Here is a 21,854-nt window from a genome sequence, read left to right as displayed (position 1 = left end):
CTGCGTGCAAGCTCATTCTGCCAGAGCCAAGCACATACCCACATTGTGATGCCTGTGCTAATATGGTTGTGTCTCAGCCTGGAGCCTCCTCAGGGGTCCCTCCGGCTGCTCCGGCCACGGTGGAACCCCCGGCTTGGGTAGCATCCTTTTCACAAGCTCTTTCCAAGTCGTTTGCCGATTCCATGGGGCAGCTGTCCCAGACGCTGCTGTCTATGCATCAGCCTCCCTCTCAGGGTGTCTCTGCGGCTCCGTCTGCAGAGCCCTCAGAGCATGTCCTAGGACCTCGTCCCCCTAAACGGAGACGCACGGACCCTTCTCCTTCCTCGTCCCACGGCTCTGATTCACAGGCCGAGGTGCAGGGCGAGGAAGATTCGTTTGCTGTTGGCTCAGACGCTGCCTCTATGTACCCCATTGACTTGTCTGAGGGTGATGCGGATGTTAGTGACTTGATTGCGTCCATTAACTCCGTACTGAACCTCAACCCACATGAGTCAGAGGAACAACCCTCTCTGGTAGAGGTACACCAGTTTACCTCTCCTAAGAAGCCTAGGAGTATGTTTTTTAACCACTCCAGCTTCCAGACCACTGTTAACAAGCCCAGGGCCTGTCCTGACAAACGTTTTCCGAAACGTAGTTCAGATGACCGTTTCCCTTTTCCTCCGGAAGTGGTTAAGGACTGGGCCCAGTCCCCAAAGGTAGACCCTCCGGTGTCCAGAATCTCAGCCCGCACAGTCGTTGCTGTGGCTGACGGCACTTCTCTTAAGGACCCCACTGACCGCCAGGTTGACCTTCTGGCCAAGTCTGTATTTGAGGCGGCAGGGGCCTCGTTCTCCCCGTCTTTTGCGGCAGTGTGGGCTCTTAAGGCTATCTCTGCCTCTCTAGCGGAGATTCATTCCCTCTCCAGGGACTCTATTCCTGAGATGGATGCCTTAACTTCTCAAGCTTCGGCTTTTGCATCCTACGCCATGTCTGCCATCCTGGAGGCTTCTCACCGCACGGCAGTGGCCTCCGCTAACTCCCTCGTGATCCACAGGATCTTGTGGCTTCGAGAGTGGAAAGCGGACGCTTCCTCTAAGTACCTTGCGAGTCTCCCTTTTACTGGGTCCCGGCTGTTTGGGGAACAGCTTGATGACATAATTAAGGAAGCTACTGGCGGGAAGAGTACTTCCTTGCCACAAGCTAAAGCCAAGAAACCTGCCCAGGGCAGGAACCAATCGAGGTTTCGTTCCTTTCGTTCCTCTAACTGGTCATCCTCTAAGCCCTCGGCCTCGTCCACTACCGCAGCCAAGGACCGTAAACCCAACTGGCGCGCAAAGCCGCGTCCTCAAAAGACCGGAGGAGCCGCTGCCACCAAGGCAGCCTCCTCGTGACTATCTGGCCGCGCCAGCAAAGTCCTTGGTCGGTGGCAGGCTCTCCCACTTTGGCGACGTGTGGTTGCAACACGTCTCCGATCAGTGGGTGCGGGATATCATCACCCACGGCTACAGGATACCTTTTTCTTCCAGCCCGCCAAACAGATTTTTTCTGTCCACCCCCCCCTGCTCCAAAGCCGCCGCCTTCTCTCAGGCCGTGGCATCCCTGCAGGCCAACGGTGTAATTGTTCCGGTCCCCGCTCGGGAACGGTTCAGGGGTTTCTACTCAAACCTCCTTCTAGTCCCCAAAAAGGACGGTTCCTCCCGACCCATCCTGGATCTCAAGCTTCTCAACAAGCATGTTCAGGTGCGGCATTTTCGCATGGAATCTCTGAGATCGGTCATTGCCTCAATGACCCAGGGAGATTTTCTGGCATCCATCGACATCAGAGATGCCTATCTGCATGTGCCTATTGCGGTCTCACACCAGCGCTGGCTACGCTTTGCAATCGGAGAGGAACATTTCCAGTTCGTGGCTCTTCCCTTTGGCTTAGCCACGGCCCCTCGAGTGTTCACCAAGGTCATGGCAGCAGTGGTTGCGGTCCTGCACCTCCAGGGATTGGCAGTGATTCCTTACCTGGACGACCTTCTAGTCAAGGCCTCATCCAGTGTAGACTGCCAGCGAAGTGTCTCTCTCACTGTCACCACGCTAATTCAGTTCGGGTGGCTTGTCAACCTCCCCAAGTCGACTCTGACCCCGACCCAGGTACTTTTGTACCTAGGGATGCAATTCGAGACTCTGCCGGCACTTGTCAAGTTGCCCTTAGTCAAACAGCAGTCCCTTCGTGTGGCGGTGCGCTCTCTGCTGAGGCACCGCCGTCATTCCATCAGACACCTCATGCAGGTGCTGGGTCAGATGGTGGCGTCCATGGAAGCGGTTCCCTTTGCCCAGTTCCATCTGCGTCCCTTGCAGCTGGACATTCTCCGCTGTTGGGACAAGCGGATCTCTTCTTTGGACAGGCTGGTGGCTCTGTCATCACAGGCCAGGAACTCGCTTCAGTGGTGGCTTCAGCCCCTCTCCCTTTCACAGGGACGTTCCTTCCTGACTCCATCCTGGGTGATCCTCACCACGGATGCCAGTCTCTCCGGCTGGGGAGCGGTATTTCTCCATCACCGAGCACAGGGCACTTGGACTCCGTCCGAATCAGCCCTCCCGATCAATGTGCTGGAAATCAGAGCTGTGTTTCTAGCTCTCCTAGACTTTCACCACCTATTGGCGAGCAAGCACATTCGGGTTCAGTCGGACAACGCGACAGCGGTTGCCTACATCAATCACCAGGGCGGAACTCACAGCCGTATGGCGTTGTTGGAGGTTCAACGAATCCTCCAGTGGACAGAGGACTCCAAGTCCACCATATCCGCAGTCCACATCCCAGGCGTGGAAAACTGGGAGGCCGATTATCTCAGCCGTCAAACCGTGGACGGCGGCGAGTGGGCCCTGCATCCGTCAGTGTTCAGATCAATCTGCCGCAAGTGGGGCACTCCGGAAGTAGATCTAATGGCTTCCCGGCACAACAACAAGGTTCCGGTTTACGTGGCTCGCTCACACGATCCTCAAGCCTTCGCAGCAGACGCGCACTGGTTCAGGATTGGTCTCAGTTCAGTCTGGCCTATGTGTTTCCCCCTCTAGCGCTCCTGCCCAGGGTTCTGCGCAAGATCCGAATGGAGGGCCGTCGAGTCATACTCATTGCTCCGGACTGGCCCAGGCGAGCCTGGTACCCAGACCTGCTCCGCCTGTCCGTAGAGGTGCCGTGGCATCTCCCGGACCGCCCAGACCTTCTCTCTCAAGGTCCGTTCTTCCGCCAGAATTCTGCGGCTCCCAGATTGACGGCGTGGCTCTTGAGTCCTGGATCCTGACGGCTTCAGGCATTCCCTCTGAGGTCATCTCCACCATGACTCAAGCTCGGAAGTCTTCCTCGGCTAAGATATACCACAGGACTTGGAGAATTTTCCTATCCTGGTGTCGCTCTTCCGGCCATGCTCCTTGGCCTTTTTCCTTGCCGACCATCCTGTCTTTTCTACAGTCAGGTCTACAGTTGGGTCTGTCCCTCAATTCCCTTAAGGGACAGGTGTCGGCTTTGTCGGTATTGTTCCAGCGGCGTATCGCCCGACTGGCTCAGGTGCGCACCTTCATGCAGGGCGCATCTCACATCATCCCTCCTTACCGACGGCCCTTGGATCCCTGGGACCTTAATCTGGTCCTCACGGCCTTACAGAAATCCCCTTTTGAGCCTCTCAGGGAGGTTCCTTTGTCTAGACTTTCACAGAAAGTTGTTTTTCTAGTAGCCATAACTTCTCTCAGGAGAGTTTCTGATTTGGCTGCGCTTTCTTCGGAATCCCCCTTTTTGGTGTTTCACCAAGACAAGGTGGTTCTGCGTCCGACTCCGGACTTTCTCCCTAAGGTGGTGTCTTCCTTCCACCTTAACCAGGACATTTCATTGCCCTCTCTTTGTCCGGCCCCTGTGCATCGCTTTGAGAAGGCGTTGCACACCTTGGATTTGGTGCGGGCGCTCCGAATCTATGTGTCTCGCACCGCCGTTTTTCGGCGGAGCACCTCACTTTTTGTGCTAACCACGGGTCAGCGCAAGGGCCTCTCGGCATCTAAACCGACCCTGGCTCGTTGGGTTAGGTCGGCTATCGCCGATGCCTACAGTGTTCTCAGGTGCCTCCCCCGCTGGGGATTAAGGCGCACTCGACTAGAGCTGTCGGTGCCTCCTGGGCTTTCAGGCACCAGGCTACGGCTCAGCAGGTGTGTCAGGCTGCCACTTGGTCCAGTCTGCACACTTTTTCTAAGCACTACCAAGTGCATGCTCATGCTTCGGCAGATGCGAGCTTGGGCAGATGCATCCTTCAGGCGGCTGTCGCCCATTTGTGAAGTTAGGTTTTGCCTACTTCTCAGTTTAGTTTCTTTCCCACCCATGGACTGCTTTGGAACGTCCCATGGTCTGGGTCTCCCATAAGGAACGATAAAGAAAAAGAGAATTTTGTTTACTTACCGTAAATTCTTTTTCTTTTAGTTCCGACATGGGAGACCCAGCTCCCTCCCTGTTGCCTGTTGGCAGTTTTTTGTTCCGTGTGTTTCACGGCTGTTGTTAGTAGACAGAGTTCTGGTTTTGCCGAGTTTTACTCTATCTCTACTTATGGGTGGATGTCCTCCTTCAGCTTTTGCACTGAACTGGGTAGATTGTCATCCAGGGGGTGTATATAGCCCGGAGGGAGGAGCTACACGTTTGAGTGTAGTGCTTTGTGTGTCCTCCGGAGGCGCTAGCTATACACCCATGGTCTGGGTCTCCCATGTCGGAACTACAAGAAAAGGAATTTACGGTAAGTAAACAAAATTCTCTTTTTTAGTCGCCATTACCTCTATTAGGCGAGTGTCCGAACTAGCGATTCTTTCCTGTCGCTCACCTTACCTGATTTTCCATCATAAGGTGGTCCTTCGGCCTCCCCCCCCCCCCCCCACACTTTTCTCCCGAAGGTCGTATCTTCTTTCCACTTAAACGAGGACATTGTGTTGCCGTCATTCTGCCCGGTCCCGGTCCACTCTTTTGAAAAAGCCCTTCACACTCGTAGATCCGCAGAGCCCTGACAAGATCTAATCTCCAGAACAGCGCCGTTGCGCAAGTCCGATGCCCTCTTCGTCCTCTCACAAGGACACAAAAAGGGCAACCAGGTTTCTAAATCCTCGATTTCTCGATGGATTAGGACTGCCATCTGTGAGGCATAGAAAGCACGAGGTTCTATTCCCCCTCAATCTGTGCGGGCCCACTCTACGCGAGCAGTGGGTGCTTCCTGGGCTATCTGCCATCAGGCTTCGGCGACCCAACTTTGCAAGGCCGCTACCTGGTTGTGTGCACACGTTTACAAAATTCTACAGAGTGCATTTGCATGCCTCCGCGGATGCTGCTCTTGGAAGACAAGTCCTTCAGGCGGCAGTGGCCCATTTATAAGTGGCCACTGCTCGTTTTTTTTTTTTACAGTGTTTTGATGTGTTCACTTCAGTTGCAGTCGTTAGTCAGCTCTTAGTCTGATGTTATACACTGTTAATAGTTCAGTTCCCACCCAGGGACTGCTTTGGGACGTCCCACTGTCTGTGTCCCCCAATGAAAAGGCGAGAAAGGAAATGACATTTTTGTGTACTCACCGTAAAATGTCATCCTTGGAGCCTTTCATTGGGGGACACAGCTCCCACCCTTTTGGTTTTGGTTGTCCTTCTCCTACTGCGTTTACACCAAACTGAGCTAGTTTCCTGCCTAGCTAGGGTATATGCTGTGGGGTAGGAGCTAACACTTTTTTGCAAATCTAGTGTCACGCCTCCCCTGGAGACACCATAATACCCACTGTTTGTGTCCCCCCAATGAAAGGCTCCAAGGAAGACATTTTATGGTGAGTACACAAAAATGTCATTTTTCCTTTCCTTGGTTGCCTAACCTCACAGCCCCGCCCGCTACACACATTGGCTGTTAGTATTCTGCCCAGCACAGACCTCTAGCAGAGGACAATATGGGCACATAGAAAGTAGTAATTTGCCCATCCTATAGTATTGGCCCCATCCTGTAATAATGTGCCCAATTTTCGTGCCCATCCTTTAGTATTGTGCCCCATCCTTCTACTTATTCTGTAGTAATGTACCCTTTCCTGGTCCTCTTCTTTATAGCAATGCTCCATACTGTAGAATTGTACCCTAGTGTGCCATTCTTCTGATACGCAAAAAAACAAGACCAATCCTTCTCACCTGTCCTCGTTCCCTCGGGGGCCTGTTTGTTTCTTCCGGTCGTAGCCCCCTTGATGAACGCTGCCGGTGCAGGGGCTGCCGCTGACCTTGCTTTATATCAGAGGACAGAATTCCCAGGTGCTGTGCAGGAATGAGCTCTGATTGGTCGGCGGCTGATCATTGCAGTAGCTGTATACAGAACTTGCGTCTAAGCAGCGCCGGGGAATCTGTCTTCTGATATAAAGCACTGACTGCGCGGCCCCAACAAAGGTAGCGATCAGCAAGGGGCCTGTGCGCCGCAATCAGCATCAGGAGCGGCATGCAGCCTACCGCCAGCGTCGATACCAGTGCACTACGGAATGTGTGGGAGGGTGCGGGGAAGGTGGTTGGGGACTCCACGCACGGTACCTGCCGAGCACAGCGGCAACATGAAGTCTGCTGTGAAGCCCGTCAAGAAGGTCCTGCCCCTGTTGACAAGACATCACAGGAGCCGCAAAATCCCAGCAGGAGAGTGGGGGAGGGGCTGACAGCAAAGCAGGTAGGTTGTTGCGATCTACTTACCTGCCCCAATGTAGCCCAATAGTGAAATGACAAAGGGCAAAATAAGCCTGATAACCCACTTTTAATTCCTAAAGTGAAACTGGTCTCTGGTGACGAAGAGTTTAGGTTGAATATACCTGGCTGAGGTCATACAGGCAGTGTTTAATTGAATTGGTTTGCGCGTATGAACTGCTAGATTCATTCAAGGTCAGTAGAATGGAGTATGTGGGCTAGTGCCCATGTGCTGCAGGATCTCCAGAATTTTGCAGACCATGCACAAATTCACTGGGGTTTTCGTGTATTTCTGCAGCAAGTATTCTGCTGCTACTTCTCTCAGGCGATATCTCTCCTAATCCCGGTCTACCCCATGCTATATTTACCCCCTCCCCCACCTCTCATAGAAACCCTGATAATCTTATTAAAGGGAACCTGTCATCAGAAATTTAGCTATAAACCTAAACGTTTCCCCCTCTGCAGCTCTTGGGCTGCATTCTAGGAAGCTTCCTATAGTTTTTGTGGCCCCTTTTATTCCAAAATGAATACTTTACAAACTTGTACCTTTTCGTATGCAAATTTCTTAAATCTTCCATGGGGGCGGGCTGCCTGATGTACGTTGCTGTCCTCCTGCCGATTTTACGCCGCCCCCGAACGCTGAATTTCAAACCTCAGGACGCCGCCCGTGGTCCCGCGCATGCGCTGTGCTACTGTAGCGGTGCCGTGCACGTGTGACCGCTAGTGACTCTTTGCGCGGGCATGAGGTTATGGGCGGCGCTGTGAGTGTCATCAGCAAGTGCCGCCCATAACCTCGTGACCGCACTTTCGCCTATTCCTCCAGCGTTCTGCGCAAACGCTCGATGGCCAGATGACCGGACGTCACCTCCTTCCCATCCTGCTCAGCAGCAGGAAATAGATGGGAGGAGCGGACGGAGCAGTCTGTGCCCGCGCAAAAGCGTCACCAGCGGTCACACGTGCACGCAGTGCACGGCACCGCTACAGTAGCACAGCGCATGCGCGGGACCACGGGCTTCCAGGTGCGGCGTCCTGAGGTTTGAAATTCAGCGTTCGGGGGCGGCGTAAATCGGCAGGAGGACAGCAACGTACATCAGGCAGCCCGCCCCCATGGAAGATTTAAGAAATTTGCATACAAATTTATTTTGGAATAAGAGGGGCCACAAAAACTATAGGAAGCTTCCTAGAATGCAGCCCAGGAGCTGCAGAGGGGGGAACTTTTAGGTTTATAGCTAAATTTCTGATGACAGGTTCACTTTAACTTTAGTTGTACACCCTCACTTCCCTCTTTTAATTGTGCCTCTGGAATCCACCGTTTGTATGTAACAAGCTTCCCTACATCCACAACCTCTTTCTCAATAACTCTCTTAACCTGCTGGCCCTCACTGAAACCTAGATTCAGGATTCTGACACTGCTTCCCCTGCTGCCATTTCTCACGGTGGTTTACACTTTTCCCACTCACCAAGACCTGAAAACAGACATGGTGGTGGAGTCGGTTTACTCCTGTCCCTACAATGTACTTTCCAGGTAATCCCCCCCCCCCCCCAGCTCCATCACTCTCATTCCCATCCTTTGAGGTCCACACTATCAGGCTCTTCCATCCCCTTCCCCCCAGAGTAGCTGTCGTATACCGTCCCACAGGCTCGCCCATCCAGTTCCTTGACCACTTTTCAGCCTGGCTGCCACACTTCAAGTCCTCAGAATTACCAACCCTCATCCTAGGAGACTTTAACATACCCATGAACAGCCCCTCCTCCCCATATGCATCCCAGCTTATATCTCTCACCACCTCCCTTGACCTCTCACAGCTCTCATCCTCTGAGACACATGAAGATGGTAACACCCTTGACCTGGTCTTTATCCGCCTCTGCTCAATCTCTGACTTTGACAACTCGCCTCTTCCCCTCTCTGACCACAACATCCTCTCCTTCAAGCTCCCAAACCCTCGTCCACCCCAGCACACTCCCACCTATTACACATTTAGAAAACCTACGGGCCAGTGACTGACCCTTACAGACTCTTTACACTCATCACTGTCCCCTATCTCCTCACTTTCCTGTCCTGATCTGGCAGTAAACCACTACAACGACACACTCAGAAGTACCCTAAACCAAGTAGCACCCCTCACCCTCAGAACCTCCAAACACCGAGTAAAACAGCCTTGGCTCACATCCCAAACTTGATTTCTCCAGCGATGCTCTAAGAATGCCGAACGCCTATGGAGGAAAACCCGCACACCAGAAAACTTCATCCACTACAAGTTCATCTTAAGGACCTACAACTCTTCCCTTCATCTCGCCAAACAGACCTACTTCACCACCCTTGTTTCCTCACTATACAACAATCCAAAAAAGCTCTTTGACACCTTTTACTCCCTCCTCAGTCCCAAAGCACAGACCCCTATCACAGAACTTAATGCTGATGACCTGGCCTCGTATTTCACAGAGAAAATAGAAAACATCCGCCAAGAGATCAGCTCCCAGCCACCAAGCGTTGCATCCCATACCTCCCCATATCCCATCCAGCTCACTTTCCACATTTGACCCAGTCACAGAGGAGGAAGTCTCCAGGCTCCTATCCTCTTCTCGTCCTACCACTTGCCCTACTGATCCCTTTCTCTCACACCTACTCCAGTCCCTCTCTCCGGTTGTCACCACTCACCTAACTAAAATCTTCAATCTCTCTCTCTCTCTCTCTTCTGGTATATTCCCCTCCTCCCTCAAACACGCTATTATTACTCCATTATTAAAAAAAACCTTCCTTTGATCCGTCCTGCACAAGCAACTACAGACCAGTCTCCAATCTCCCCTTCATCTCCAGACTCTTGGAGCCCCTGGTCTACTCTCGCTTCACCTGCTACCTCTCCTCTCACTCTCTTCTAGATCCTTTACAGTCTGGCTTCCGCCCTTTACACTCAACAGAAACTGCCCTTATGAAAGTGACCAATGACCTGTTGACAGCAAAACGTAATGGTGACCACTCTCTGCTTATCCTTCTTGACCTCTCTGCCGCTTTCGACACTGTTGACCACCATTTCCTTCTCTCTATGCTCCATTCTGTTGGCCTAAAGGACACTGTGCTTTCTTGGTTCTCTTCCTATCTTTCTGGCCGCTCATTCAGCGTATCATTTGCTGGCTCCACATCTTCTCCTCTTCCTCTCACTGTGGGGGTCCCTCAAGGTTCAGTCCTTGGCCCTCTTCTTTTCTCCCTCTACAGAGCCCCAATTGGAATGACCATCAGCAGATTTGGCTTTCAGTACCATCTTTATGCTGACACACAGCTATACACCTCATCCCCTGAGCTCAACCCCGCTGTACTACAGAACACAAGTGACTGCCTGACTGCAGTTTGCAGTGTCGTCCTGCTCGGCCGCTCCGTCCTGCTCGGCCGCTCCGTCCTGCTCGGCCGCTCCGTCCTGCTCGGCCGCTCCGTCCTGCTCGGCCGCTCCGTCCTGCTCGGCCGCTCCGTCCTGCTCGGCCGCTCCGTCCTGCTCGGCCGCTCCGTCCTGCTCGGCCGCTCACCAGCCCCGCACAGAGCAGCACCCACAGTGAGTAACTGGGGCCCTCCTCTATACTACTCGCAGTAATCCAGTACCACCCCATCCTCTGCAGGCCCCCCTCCCTGGCAAGACACCACCAGATTATAAACGGACCCCATATTTTTTTTCATTTTTTTTCCAAATTTGGGGTGCGTCTTATAATCCGGTGAATCTTATAAAACGAAAAATAGGTATATATTTTTAGAGGCATTTTTATGATCCACTAAATCTAATAGCATTATACAGATTAACTGTTGCATATTACTTGGTGTCAACTATAGTTTTATTCTTTACTAGATGTAGTCGAGTGGTGGGATTGTTGACAACCACACCGTGATCCCCTATATTCGTCTGAAGTAGGGGTGTAAATTGACACTACTGATCCCTAGACTTCAACGCTAATTGGTATTTGTCCTGAATTGGATGAGTTTTGAATGGTGCATTTCCATTCTTATTTTTACATCGAGCACATATGAGCACTAGAGCACTTTATAGTGGGTGTTATTACTTTAGTAAATGTAAAGGTTATGTTTTAATAATGCTTTCAGTCCTCTATACTATTTCCTATTTGGTCAATGCTACATTTTATAATTTTATTTATTTTAAAGTTTTTCCTCTTATGCCCTTGTGCACACACTGCTTTTTTTGCCATGGATTTGCTGCATTTTTTGCTGCAGAATTGGCGCAGTTTTTGCTCATAAGCTTCATGCACTTTTTCCCCAGCAAAGTCTGAGAAATTCACACTGCGTTTTTTTCATTACAGATTTTGTTGCAGAATTTCTGCAGCAAAAAGAAGTAGCATGTCACTTCTTTTCTGCGTTTTCCCTGTGTTCAGTGTTAAAAAACCGCAGGCAAAAATGCATGAGTTTTTGGTGCATTTTTCCACAGGTAGGTGCCTTTTTTGCTGGAGAAACAAATCCGCAGTGTGCGCACACAGCCTTGCACCATAAAGGTTTGTGGGTTTTTTTTGTTTTTTTGTTTTTTTTTGCATATTGCTGTATTCTGAGGGCTATAGTTTTTTTCCTTTGCTGTTCTTTGCTGTATGGCTTTTTTTTTATATTTTGTAAAGACTAGATTGTTATAGGCGATACCATTTTTTATTTGACTTTTTGAGTGCGTTTTATTCCACTTATTTTGACAACAACTGTATGATGAAAAGATGTATTTTTTTTTTTTTTTTCCCCCTCTCCACGGTGTGCACTGAAATGTGACAGTTTTCTTGATTGGGTTGTTTTGAACGCAGCAATACCAAATGTGTACTTCTCGTACATTTTTGTTTTTACATAAATATATGCGTTTATTGGTATAATTTTTATTTTTCTCTTATTAAAAAAATATATTTTTTTAGTATATGGGACATTAACTTTCATTGTTTTGATCACTGTATAATGTATTACGCTGACACAAGCTCTGAGAGCACACCCCTTATGAAAACGATAAATTATATTATATAGTGGATTTTTTTTTTTCATTTCACTTTTCCATAATCCTTCAGTTGCTACACATGAATTAAGACATTTCCTGGTTGTTTTGAATAATGAATGTATGTAGGTTTTAAAATATAAAAAAAGGAAAACATCCAGCTCAATGAACAGGTTCTTTATTTTCTTGAATATTCAAACATTTTTTTTTTAATATTTATAGAATATAATGTAGCAATGTCCCCTATTCAAGAAAAAGAAATTACAGTGGAACCTTGCTTAACGAGAACAATCCGTTCTGGGACTGTGCTTGTTAATCAAGTTACTCGTTCAGCAAAGCAAGATTTCCCATAGGAAATCATTACAATGCAGACAATTCGTTCCACAATGTGTTAAATGTCCCATCCTGGTCACCCTATTCTATCATTCTACACATGTGCAAACGCATACAAACGCGTGCACACACACAAGCACACGCACATATTATATGCTCACCTTACCTTCCGTTCCCCCGCCGGCCTCATGGTACTTGTAGTTCGTCGCGATGTACCCGGGAACTGCAAGAATCATGAGCCCGGTGGTGGAACGGAAGGTAAGGTGAGCATAATACTGTATGTGCGTGTGTGTTTGTGCGTATATGTGTGTTTGTGTGGACTGCAAGTGCGGGTCAGAGCGCGGTGGATGTATGGAACCGGAAGTGTGTGCGGTGAGGATTTCGCTCGTGCAGCAAAGCTTTCTCGTAAACAGTGTTACAAATTTACAGAAAGATTTGCTTAAGTGAAATTCTCGTTAAGTGGGTTACTCGTTAAGCGAGGTACCACTGTAGAGAAGCGAGGTACCACTGTAGAGGCTGTATTCATGCCATGGCGGAGCCCTCAACTAAGTTCTGAACAGACGGTGGGCACTTGTAACGGACTTTCCATTGTACAGATTTTAAATTGGGTTTACTTCTCCAATATACAGTCATGGCCAAACGTGTTGGCACATTTCCAAAATTGTGGGCAAAACTATATTTCAAGCGTGTGATGTTCGTTCAAACTCGCCTGTGACATGTAACAGATGTGGGCAATATGAAAATCCTTGAAACCAGATAAAAAGGGGAGAGATTGAGTCAATCTTTGCATTGTGTGTCTGTGTGCCCCACACTGAGCATGGAGAACAGAAAAAGGAAAAGAACTATCTGTGGACTTGAGAACGAAAGGCACCCGTAAAATTTGAGTCATGTAGCAGTTTGAAATTGAAGAATGGTCCAAAGCTCCAGTTGAGGAGTAAGAAGTTGTTGATTTTTTTTTTTATAGGGAACTATTGATTTCAGTTATTTATTCCAAAGGGTGTGCAACAAAATATTAAGTTGAGGGTGCCAACAATATTGTCCGGCTCATCTTTGAGTGAAATTTTTTATTTATTTATTTTTTTTTTTTTTGCTCCAATACACTCAAAGGAAATAAACATATCTGTAACAAAACATTTTTCTTTTTCTAGACCAATTTCAAGGTTGCCAATGCTTTCATCCATGACTGTATATTTTTAGGGCTGTAAAAAAAATAAAAAATTAGAAAATTGCTCTAAAGTTATTTTAAACCTTCTAACATCTTAACTAAGTAAAAATATTTGAGAAATGATGCTGACCCAAACTAGATGTATGGGAAATGTCAACTATTTTGTGTGGTATGACTATCTCTGATTTAAGGATATATGCGTTCTAAGTTTGAAAATGAATAATTTTTGTACATTTTCGCAGATTTCAGACATTTTCAAAATAAAAAAAACGCAAAACGTATTGCCAACTAACATAACCTACAATGTGTCACGAACAAACCTCAGATTCACTGGGATATGTAAAAGCATTTGAGTTATTGCCACATAAAGCGACACATGTAATGATGAGCAAGAACAAATGTGCTCTTTACTCGAGTCGAGCAGGTTGGATTCTCTGATGGGCTTGAGTTACAAGTATAACGGAAGTCAATTATTGGCAGTTCGGCTCTCCGCCTACGGTGGTTTGTTGTTTTTTTTTTTTTTTTTTTTTTATTTATAAATACACAGCATCCAAACACATTGGCTCTCAGTGGGAGTAAAAAAGTCAGAAACTGCACAATGCTTTCACTGAGGTGTAGAGTCCCATAATTTACTAATAGATCTGACAGAGTCAGCTCCCTATCACAAACGACACATCCGAGCACCCGCGATACTCGACTGAGCATTGAGCAGTGGCGAGCACTCTCGCTCCTTTTTAGACACGTGTCACATCTGAAAAATGTGGCTTGGTCGGCCTATACTCCTATCTATTGGTGGTGCAGTTAGAGGTCTATGGATCATGGTCACGAGGCTCATATAAGCTGGTGACGTCACGCGAGCCACGTGCCCAGTCACCACTGGCTTCTTTCTACCTGCCTTCTTACAAATTAATTAACCTCTTACCGACATTGGATGTACTGGGTACATTCTACCTCATGTCGGTATGATCAATGCTGGCTGCCGCGGGCAGCCGGCAGTGAGTTTAGCACGTCAGCTGATTTGGTCTCCACTCATGCCTGCTAACCCCCTGCACCGCGCTGTCAAAATGTGAAAGCTCGGTGTACATCTCAGCCACGGTAAGCTTTCACCCAACTCCATCGGAATTCACGTGACGTCATCACATGGAGCCATGGTAGCACAGGTTCATGTTTAATAAGCATTTCTCCTGTTCTGAGCTGTGCAGCTCTGATCGGGAGAAATTAACAAACAATGAGACTGCTGATCCTTCTAGTCCCCTAAGGGGACTAGTAAAATAAAAAGTAAAAAAAAAATTAGAAACTAAAAAATAATGAACCTAAAAGTTCAAATCACCCCCCACCCCCATTTGCTCAATTGAAAATTAAAGGGTTAAAAAAATAAAGTATTCACCTTTGGTATCGCCGCGTTAAGAAACTCCCGATCAAAATTTAAAATCGATTTAATCTGATCAGTAAATGGCGTAGCGGCAAAAAAAATCCAAACACCAAAATTACGTGTTTTGATTGCTGCAAAATGCAATAACAGGTGATCAAAACATAGCATCTGCACAAAAAATTGTACTCTTAAAAAGTCAGCTCAAGACGCAAAAAATAAGCTGTCGCAGAGCCATAGATCTTGAAAAATGAGAATGCTATGGTTTTCAGAAAATGGCACAAAAAGTGCACCACTTGTTTTGGACAAACGTCTGAATTTCTTTTTAACCCCTTATATAAGTGAACCTATTCATGTTTGGTGTCTACGAACTTATGACCTGAGGCATCACATCGACACATCAGTTTTACCTTTATAGTGAATAAAATATCCCAAAAACAATTGTCCAATCACACTTTTTTTTTTTTTTGCAATCTTTCCACACTTGGAATTTTTTTTTGTCGTTTTCCAGTACACTATATGGTAAAAATTATGGTTACATTTAAAAGTACAACTTGTCCCGCAAAAAATAAGCCCTTATATGGCAATATTGACGGAAAACTAAAAAAAGTTACAACTCTCGGAAGAAGGGGAGCAAAAAAGAAAAACGCAAAATCGCCCAGGGTGAAGGGATTAATCAACTGGAAGTAAGAGCTGCGTCTGCCGCTCAAATAGTATAGTGTTCATTATACCTGCGACCGAAGGCTGGTAGAGCAAAGCCAGCGGTGATGAGTCGCGTAACGTCACCAGCTCATATGAGCTGCTGGAACAGCCAATTGAACCACTCCACCAGTGAGGTTGAGTATAGGCTTTTAATTTTTAGAGGGGTCAACCTGTGGAATGACAAGGGGTAGTTATAGCAATGGACAGCCCCTTTAAGCTCACAATTTGCTCGGTCACATAAGGGGTTAAGGAGGTGTGATGTTTCTGGTTGTGTTTTTAGCCACTAATATCAATTTGTACTTATTTTCACAAAGGTGCCTGAACGTATAGAGTGCCGAGTGTCATTCTGACTATATGCCAGGTGTCAAATTTTAGAAAACAGATATAGATATTGGGCGTATTATTAGTTAACAATTTGGGTTTCATTTGTACAAGTCAAAACTGCAAAAATTGTCCTGTCTACCAGAAGTGTAAAATGTCGAGAAACCCTGTCAGCAAAATGATTAAGCATCTAATGAAACGAAAGTGAAAGCTATCGTACTCGTGGAGAGAACCAGCGTTTGATTGTCGTTTTCATAGATCTAATTAAACTTCTAAGCTGTTTAATTGCTCAGATTGAATTAATGTCCGTAATTTTATAAAGTTGCTATTTTATTTTTTTTAAATTTTAGTTTCACTTGTACAAATTTTAAAACCATTTCTTCTGCTTTCAGGGATTCATCAAAGATGTCCATGAAGATTCGCTCACCGTTGTTTTTGAAAACAAGTAATTGTGCTTTTTTACATTTTACAAGTGGCAATTGCCTGTGATGATACTTTCTATGTTTTAATGTGCTGTTGCCTTCTTATTCTTAGCTGGCAGCCGGAACGTCAGGTTCCATTCCATGAAGTTCGGATGCCACCCCTACCTGACATCAAGAAGGAAATAACTGAAGGGGACGAAGTTGAAGTAAGTGTCAGAAAGCTCCTGTTTGCGGATTTCCAACAAACATTCATGTTCAGTGTATTTTACATTAGTTACAATCAAACACATACCCATTTAGACATTAATTTGTGGCAGGTTTGTTAATTTCTGTGGAAAATTCACAGTACAATACATATGAGACTCTTTTCCTACAATCTCCTATACCAGTCTGCTTTGTACTGTTAATGATTGTTGTACGTATACCCTCTTTCACTTGTAAAATGCCATGGAATAAATGGCGCTATAATAATAAATAATAATAAGTGCATCACAAAGAATATGCAGCAGAAGTCTGAGACCAAAACGTTACCCTCTGGCATGGTTGCAATCTGTCGATATGCATATGAATTAGCCCCATTGTTCAGTTGGGCTAATATTTGGTTTTGCCATGATGAATCCGTGGCAATATTAACCCCTTAAGTTATTAGACAGTATGATTTTGTAACTATAGCGTATACTTAGGCTATGTGCGCATGTTGCGTTCAGTACGAAAACTTAGGCTATGTGCGCATGTTGCATTCAGTAACTTGCAGAAATGAACGCATCTTCTGGCAAAATTTGTCATTGTCAAATTTGGTTTTCACCACATAAACGCAGGAAATAAGCATGCGTTTTTCTTGCATTTTTTGCCGTGTTTTGACCGCGTTTTACATGCATTTCCAGTGCTTAAAATGGGATGCGTTTTCAATACAAAGATACTACTAAATGAAGTTTGAACATTCAAACACTTGGAAAAAAGTGAAAAAAAAATAATCAACCTTTAAATCATACACTATAAAGATGATTTTCTGAACATAATTGAGATTTAATAATTGTTCTAAATAAAGTAAAATTATTGTTTGACTCTTCTTTTTGAGTCTGCCTGGATGTGAGGGCAAATGGAAACCTCTTGACCTCACTATAATGCCAAAAGCGCATGCTTTGATTTTGACAAAAAAAAGCATGCGTTTTGCATCAAAAATGCATGTAAAGCGCTAGAAATTTGTTTTAGGATGTGTTTTGATAATTCTCATTGACTTCAATGTTACCAAAACGCTCAAAATAATTGACTTGTTGCTTTTTCAAATGCAGAGATTTTGACAAATTTTTGTCACAAAAAAACGCAGCGTTTATGGACGCATAATGCGCACAAAATATTCCTATTTCCCATAGACTTTGCTGGGAAATCAAAACGCATGCAATTTTGCATTAAGACGCTGCGGAAACACATGAAAAAACGCAACGTGCACACATAGCCTTACCGCGTCACTATTGTGCATACAAGCTCATTATTAGAAAAGCAAAGATCGCTGGAGCAGTCAATGGAAAGTCACTAGTCGTTCATAAAAGCATGTATTACACTGAAATTTTATGACAACAAACGATGATTTTTAAGCAAGTTCAAAGATCTGATTTCACGACCATCGAACAATATTACGATCACAACTATTACACATTGCGGTTATTGCTATCTTAAGAAAGATATTGTGATTTTACACTTGATTTTTGCCCCGTCTAAAAAGGGCTTTAATGACTGAGCCTATTTTGACCTTAATGACAGGCTAAATTTTACAATTCTGACCAATTTTTTGACGTTATGACTATGGAATGCTTCATCGTATCCCAGTAGTTCTGAAATTTTTTTTTTTTTATTTATTTTTTTTCTCGGTGACCTATACTTCTTGATAGTGGTAAACTTAGTACTATATCTTTTTGTGTTGATTTGTGAAAAAAATTGGACATTTTGCGAAACTTAGCAATTTTCAAACTTTTGAATTTTTATGCTCTTAAACAAGTGAGTTATGTCACACAAAATAGTTAATATTTCATTAACTGTACATCAGCCAAATTTTTAACCATTTTTTTTTTTGTTTTGTTAGGAATCTAGAATGGTTCAAAGTTTATCAGCAATTTCTCATTTTTCCAGCAAAATTTACAACACTTTTTATAGGGACATTATATTTGAAGTGACTTGAGGACTATATGATAGAAAATACCCAAAAGTGAAACCGTTCTAAAAGCTTAACCGCTCAAAACCACATCCAAGAAGTATATTACCCCTCCAGGTGCTTCACATGAATGAATGCAAAGTGGAATGAAGAAATAAATTTTACATTTTACCTAAAAATATTGCTTTAGCCTCAATTTTTATTCACTTTTGTAAGGGATTGCATGAAAAAATGGACCCCAAAATTTCTTACATACTTTCTTCTCTGCGTGCTGATACCCAACATGTGGTCAGAAAACTCTGTTAGGACAAACTGGAGGGCTTGGGACTGAAGGAGCACCATTTGAATTTTAGAACACAAAGTTGGCTGAAATATCTTGCCGACACCATGTCACATTTGCAAGACCCCTAAGGTACCTAAACAGCAGAAACCTCCCTCAGCTAACGGCATTCTGGAAACTAGCCACCGCAACGATTTTATTCTGGAGTATAGTGGGCATTTTGATCCCACAGTATGATACCATTATATCATCATGTTGAAAATGTTCTATTTTTTCACAAAAAAACAGGAGAACCCTCCCACAAGTTAGCCCATTTTGGAAAACTGACCTCTTCAAGATTTTTTCAGGGGTATAGTGAACATGTTGAACCTACGGTTACTTTGCCGGATTTGATAACAATAGGTTGTCATATTGAAAATTTGGACGCAGTGTACGCCCTTCTGTGAAGATATGAGTGTTGTCCGCAGGAGAACGCAGCGGTCTGTGCCCACAATCTGGGTTCGAGCTGCTGTTGACTCAAGCTGTATTTTCCACGAAGAGAACACTCTAGTCTCTGCAGCATAAGTTGACATGATTCAGCTCGGGAAGCCTGCGCCACATGTCAGTTTATGCTGCAGAGAAAAGAAGCACAGTTGGCATGAGATTTTTATGAATTCCATCTACTGTGCTTCTACTGTACAACGCAGCATTTTGGACGCAGCGAAAACAGGAGTCGTCTAAAATACTGCAAACCCTGATCGTGTGCACGCAGCCTAAAAATCTAGGATAGAGGTAAACAATAATGCCCCCCTCCCCCCCACATATTGTAAGCTTGCACTTTTTAGTGCCTTTCATGTAGCAAAAAATGGATGTTCCCACCCCAAATTGGATCACCAGCCAAGGTGAAGCTGTCTTGTTTATTTGGCCTTCCCCCCAGCCTAAAATAGCAGCTCTAGGACTCATTCCATTGCCTGGTAATATAAGGGGTTAATGCCAGCTGGACTCAAGCCCAGGGGTTAGTAATGTTAAGGCGCCTATCGGACAAAAAATGCAAGAACACTCCCCAACACGTTCGATCTTTCGCCAATTTATTTAAAAAAAAAATCTCAGGGAAAAAAATTCCCAACCTGATCCGCTGTAACCCGATTCGGTTTGCTGCAATCCATTTTGGAGGTCCCACGATGACTCCATCTTCCAGCATATGCGGGGCATACTCGGAGAATGCATCTCCCATTTACTGAAAGTGCAGGCACTCAATGTGAGGGGAGTGCCTACAGTGACCTCAGGGAGGTTACTTGGGGTCACTCTCCCCCGGTCTCACCGAGGGCAGTGTGAACTACGGAGACCTCAGTGACATCACAGCAGTCTCACTGTTTGCAGAATTGACTCTCTGTGCGTAAGTCCGCTATGGTTGGTGAAGATGGGGGAAGGAAGGGCCACAGGGGACTCGACGCTCATGAAGGTACTAGGGGTGATTTGGGGAAGATACTTCTCTCCCATTTGACATGTCAGATTGGAGAGAAATCAGAGGAGGAGGATGCTTACAGTGAGCACACAACTCATGCGCCCACCATTTTAGAAGCTGGGAAGGAGGCAGGGAGAGGACTTTTCTCTGTTCTGACATGTTTGATATGTCGGATGGGAGCGAAATCTTATTTATTTATTTTTTTTTTACTGCACTTTATTTTACTTTTTACATGATTTCCGCTATATGGTGTATGTTATGGGGGAACAGGAAAAAACGACCTGGATCGTGGTCTCCAGAATCTCAGCTAACTTAGGCAGCTGAAACCCGAGATTTTCCTACAGTAGGGGCTGCCATATCCTTATTCCTGAGCGCTGTTAAAAAGCAGCACTGAGGGGGGAAAAAAGGTCCCTTAACTGCTGCCTTTAAAAGGCGGTCATTAAGGGGTTAAACACTTATTTTTTTTATTTATTTATTTTTTTCCTTTATCTGTACGTCATCAGAAAATTCTGTATGGTTTATCTGCAAAATTCACTTTGAAATCGTTAAAGAATTCTGAATGTGTGCATACGGCCTTACACATTCACCAGAAGGGCTGGGAAGAAATAAGATGCTTTTTTTTTTTTCTTTGCATATTTTGCAAGTTCTGATTTGTCCTCACTTGTAGATTAGTGCTCAGTTCTGCTAAAATAATAAGTCTAAAATATTACCAATTACCCCAGGCCACATTTTCCAACAAATATAGCTATGAACCAACCCCCAACTGATATTAAGCTACCGTTCATGCTGCTATGGGAGCCAGAGCTGGACCTCCAAGTGTTACTTGAGCTTTGGCAACATTGCTGTATCACTGTTAGCAAAGCCATTCATCTTAGTTGAATGTTCTGTCAAGATACTACATAGTAAAGTATAAGATTAATTTTTAGAATTTTATTGTTTTCGATCAACCACAACGCGTTTCGATATACACAATATCTTCATCAGGTGGATATAAAATGGAATGTGGAGAGTACTATTTAAAGGGACAGGTGCGATTCCATTGGTCAACACCAAATTAATTGAAATGTTAACCCTTAATGTATCACATCCAACCCTTCAACAATAATATAAAAGCTAATAAAAGATATTTAAAGTGTTTTTCAAAAAGACTCTTTGCCATAAAAACATTTTTTAAAAACACATGATAATATAATCATATAAATCATATATTAACTCCTAAAACGTAATACTTTTCAAAAAAATGATCTGAGTATGCCTGCACTAGTAACATGTAATAATATTGTTATAATGTATGTCAGTGTGGGTAGATCAAGAATTTAATTTTATAATTTTATAAATTAGGGAATGGATATTCGTATTTTTTTAAATTCTGTTAAATGTCTATTTAATCTCAACCACTGGGTGCATATGCCAGCACAAATGGTGCTGTGAATCATTTTTCCAGCACAATAGGTGCTGTGAACTGCTTTTCCAGAACCGACAGAAATAGCTATTGAATCTCAAACACTGGGTGCATATCCAGCACAATAGGTGCTGTGAACCACTTTTCCAGGATCCGAGCACTAGAATCATGCATATGCCAGCACAGTAAAGGTTCCGATCCATTGTCAAATGCTTATTGAGTCTCAACCCCTGGGTGCATATGCCAGCACAATGGGTGCTGTGAATCACTTTTCCAGCACAGTAGGTGCTGTGAACTACTTTTAAAATTAATCTAATACTGTGGCCTCCTTAGTGCTCGATCAGACTGTGGTTCTATACTTTACTGCTGATCTTCCCCTCTGTGGGTTCACTGCAAGAGCTGCTTGCTACGGAGGTCAGACTACCAGAGACGCCCAGTGATCTGTCACATGACCAGGTCTTCAGGAATGTGCTTCCCTGGATGGACATTGTGGGCTAACAGGTTAGAAGAGCTCTGACACCACACTCCCGTCTTATACCGTGGTTGTGCGAGGGCTGCACAACCACATCAGGTGAGCAGATTCTTTTTCTCCTCCTCACTGCTATCTCTCAGACCCTTCACATGCGCTCCC

The 21,854-nt window shown here is 45.3% G+C and overlaps 1 protein-coding gene across 3 annotated transcripts in view; it reads left to right on the top strand.

Moving 5' to 3' along the window:
* Positions 1–21,854, top strand: part of FXR1 (FMR1 autosomal homolog 1) — a 165,654-nt gene that overhangs the window by 32,131 nt on the left and 111,669 nt on the right. For all 3 annotated transcript variants that reach the window (XM_075340585.1, XM_075340584.1, XM_075340586.1), the window contains exons 2-3: positions 15,919–15,971; positions 16,061–16,154. In XM_075340585.1, the coding sequence (XP_075196700.1) occupies positions 15,919–15,971; positions 16,061–16,154 (147 nt within the window). The remainder of the gene's footprint in view (positions 1–15,918; positions 15,972–16,060; positions 16,155–21,854) is intronic.

Source organism: Anomaloglossus baeobatrachus, chromosome 3 (genome assembly GCF_048569485.1).
Source record: "Anomaloglossus baeobatrachus isolate aAnoBae1 chromosome 3, aAnoBae1.hap1, whole genome shotgun sequence".
Taxonomy (NCBI): domain Eukaryota; kingdom Metazoa; phylum Chordata; class Amphibia; order Anura; family Aromobatidae; genus Anomaloglossus; species Anomaloglossus baeobatrachus.
The sequence above is the reverse complement of the archived record's forward strand: the minus strand, read 5'-3'. Positions and strand labels throughout refer to the sequence as shown.